The following is a 3716-nucleotide window of genomic DNA, read 5'->3' as shown; positions in this document are numbered from 1 at the left end:
TACAGCAGTCAGAGACCAGCCTGCTGCTGCTTCAGGTCAGGCACACTTAACGAGGTAATAATGCTGACACATCCTTCTTTCCCAGAGTTTAACAGTGGCTCCACCAGCATGAAAAGCAGCAGCAGAGTCTGCTGGTACACAAAACCTTCAAGTGTGAACCATTCCTTAAAAAAATTAAAGAGAAAAAAGCAGCACCCCAATAAACCACAGCACACGACACCCCACATTATAGTTCAGTATTACAATGTATTATTATGTGCAAAACTCACTGTTTACAAAATGAAATACAAACACTTTCCCGGGTTCAGATACATGGCAAACCAAGGGAAACGCGGCACACTCTGTATGTACAGTACACACGCTGCTCATGACATTTGGGTCATCACTGGCCTTGTGTTACACCAGACACGGGGAGAACCCCACGCCTCTCTAAAGACAGTAGCCCTAACTGACTTCAGTAGGGTCCAGAGCATCACGCACGGCATCGTCTGTCTCGGACAACTTCACAGAACACACACATTCTGTACCGGTTAGTCTGCAATGTGGGACTGACTTCACACCTCACCCTCTGAGTAACCCCAAACCATGAAATGCTACAACACGTTCTTCAGCCCAAGACACGTTTTGGTGCTGGTGACAGACTATACAAAACAGTTAGTGTTCTCCTTCACCTCACGCGTATATTCAATCCTCTGCTAACACAAATGGTGCCTGGGATAGGAGCTGTCACATCCCTCTGCCGATCTACAATACTGCTTAAGCCGGAGTTCCTTACCACCCTCCTTTCGCCTGTTTTCTGCGGGAAGCCTGAACCAGCAGACTAACACGTTTTAATCCTGATCTTGGTTCTCTACATTCTTTCTCTGCTCCTTCTCTACATCCTTTTCTCTCAGTTCCCTCTCCCAACGCCCTAGTTCTGTCTAAAACAATGCGTATGAACAACAGTCCAGATAACAGTACAACAAGCTCAGATAAAGGCACTAAAATCGCCAGTGCCAGTGTTACAGTCTTCTTAGAGATAACAGAAGTTTCATTAAGAACTCTCCTGTAACAGGAAAAGAAGAGAGACCACAGAGACTCTTAATGCAATACTCTAAAACCAGCAAGAGATTTATTCTTGTATATTAAATGTTAAAATCACATGCATAATTATAGAATACTTTATAGTTAAAAAAATATTTCAAAAACCAACCCTGACAGTTTACCTGCAACTGCTATAAAATTTCTATGAGATATATATATATATATAAAAAATGGCAATTTTCTGTCATTAAAAAAATTTAGGAAAGGATGCAATCATCCAGGTAATTACGAGTTAACTGATGCCCTGCATCGGACAGTCTTGTCAAACTCCTGCTGGTGGAACTGAGCTCCTACCAGCCAGTTTACTGAAATACTTGTCTAGCGTACATATATTTAAAATCAACATTATATTTGGCTACAAGATGAGTGTAAGAAAACAGATTTTTTGCACACTACAGCAAAAGACCTGCAGGCGGCCACAGTATAAACTGCTTCAAAAGAGTCTGTGGTACAAAAAGTACAGCCCCATGGGCTGGTTACGCAAACACGCTGGTGGAACGTCCCCACCTCGCTGGCCATAGGCACGGTTTACTGTAAGCAATGCTAGGAGTGTCTGTGTGTTCTACTAGGCATTTCTGGTTTAAGACCTAGTTTAGCTCCTAAGGAAGGCAGCCAACACAAAGATCTTTTCAACAGCTAAGATGTAACAGAGATTGAACGGCGAGTTCCTGGTTTTAAGGAGCTGAGTCAGTATTGTTTTGAAAAATGGCACCATATGGATCACTGTTAACGCGCTTGTAGACGAAGTGAAAGACCTGGGGTTGCGGACGGCTGTGCAGCTCTGCTTTAATCTTCTGAGGGTAGGTATCCTCCGTCAGCTGCTGCCAGGTGTCATCAACAAAAAGAAATAGGCTGTATTCTTCTGGATTGTCCACTTTAAACTTTTCAGCACAAAGTTGACATACATCCTCGGTAGTGATATACGGTCTTACTAGTAGGGTCTTTCCTGTGCATCCACTGTTAACTTCCTGGAATGCAACACGAAGGTAGTTCTGCAGAAGGAGAAAACAGACATCAGAAACTCAAAAAACCTCAAAAACTCAAAAAAACCATCCTCTGAAAACTGAAGTGTCAGCAACAAACAACAAGCCTCTCCATGTTCTAGTTGTGAAACACACATCAGCGAGTCCTGTACATTATGGCCACCTTGTGAATTTGCTGCGCTGGCAGTAAAACGGTGACACGCCTGTGGTGGGCATGACAGAAATTCCTAAGCTGGCATCCTCCTTTCCTTGGCTTACACTCTAACCCTGCAATTAAGAGTGAACAGACACAGCCTTAAAGCCACACAGAAAACACTAGCAGTTTTCACGGGACTTGGTGTTTGGCCTTACTAGGAACAAAGTGCTGTGAAGCAAAATAAACACCTGCGGCAGCCACAGCTGTGTCAAGAGGATAGAACAGATGCTTCACACAGTATGTTAAGTGTAGAAGACCAAAAAAATCAAAAAAGCCTCTGCCAGCAGCAGACAAGGGTGTTGATCCATCACTCGCTGCACAATAAAGTGTTTGCACCCTTTCACTGCAGCATGTAAAAGGTAATCCGTCCTCAGGAAGGGCATTTCCATCACGTTAACCAGCGGCCACTTGGTGCCCGAGCCTGATGTAGTGCAAGTTTTGTGTGTCAGCATTTTCTTTTTTTTAAATAAGGCTTAGAGGGATGTAGAAAGAAAATTTACTCTGCAGCACTGGAGTAAATCCATACGATTTTGAGGCAAAAGTTGAATCTTTTTTCCGTGTTGAAATCGGCACACGCCCACAACTCTGATAACATGTATAAATTCCAAATACGCCCTACAAGAAAATGCAGTTCTACCTTTCAAAAGCATTTTTAAAGTAAAATAAAAAGCAACAACTGGGAAAAAGAAACTCAAAACTGGACACATGAACAAAGAGCAGCCTGCTGTTACGTCCTTTTTTTTTTTTTTTAAAGAAATTAACTGCAATTACAGACTAAAAAGCAGTAAAATTACAAGAGGTGGAAAAAATTACAATGAGAAAGACCTGTTTATTGACAGAGCTGGTACCTCTGTATGCTGAATAAATTAAGCATGCTAAATCACAACGATAAAAATTTACATTTCACAAAACCAAGGCATTAAAAACTAAGACAGAGAAGAACGTTTATATGATCTAAGTTCCAAAAAGCACTCGTCTTTAATAAACTATTTTTTGATAGCTTGCAGACTGAAACACTGATGCTTTGTAAGAGCATTTAAACCACTGGGACTGAACCTGAATCTGACTGCATAAAACTAATCCATTTTTGTTACCCACCGTGAAGAAATTATATATATAAAAAAAAGGGGCCCTACCTAAGGCAAAACACACCAGTTTTAATTTCTAAGGTAGTTAACACAGAGAAGACCTGTTTGTAACCGCACGTTCTTTTAGACGGACAGGATTTCTTGTTTGTATAAATGCCTGTATTTCATTCACTAAGTATCAAAACTATTGATGCACTATCAGACAGTTGTACTTAATCATCATCAAAATACGGGATTTTTTGCTTTTCCATCCTTATGAGGGAGGCCCCAAAAGCTGGTAAGGCTTCGAGAATGCATCACAGAAATGCAGCGATCACATCCTGCTTCAAGGTGGGAAAGAGAAGTTGAGCTGCAGTTGTGTTACAC

General features: G+C 41.5%; 1 protein-coding gene across 1 annotated transcript in view; it reads right to left on the bottom strand.

Moving 5' to 3' along the window:
- Nucleotides 1-1611: 1611 nt before the first annotated feature.
- The window catches only part of RIN2 (Ras and Rab interactor 2), a gene marked incomplete at its 5' end in the record, with an annotated part of 18742 nt that continues 16637 nt past the window's right edge, over nucleotides 1612-3716 (bottom strand). Inside the window, one exon of the mRNA XM_010138050.1 lies at nucleotides 1612-2075. Coding sequence (XP_010136352.1) covers nucleotides 1758-2075 — 318 coding nt within the window. The remainder of the gene's footprint in view (nucleotides 2076-3716) is intronic.

This window comes from Buceros rhinoceros, unplaced genomic scaffold (assembly GCF_000710305.1).
Source record: "Buceros rhinoceros silvestris isolate BGI_N320 unplaced genomic scaffold, ASM71030v1 scaffold22710, whole genome shotgun sequence".
Taxonomy (NCBI): domain Eukaryota; kingdom Metazoa; phylum Chordata; class Aves; order Bucerotiformes; family Bucerotidae; genus Buceros; species Buceros rhinoceros.
The sequence above is the reverse complement of the archived record's forward strand: the minus strand, read 5'-3'. Positions and strand labels throughout refer to the sequence as shown.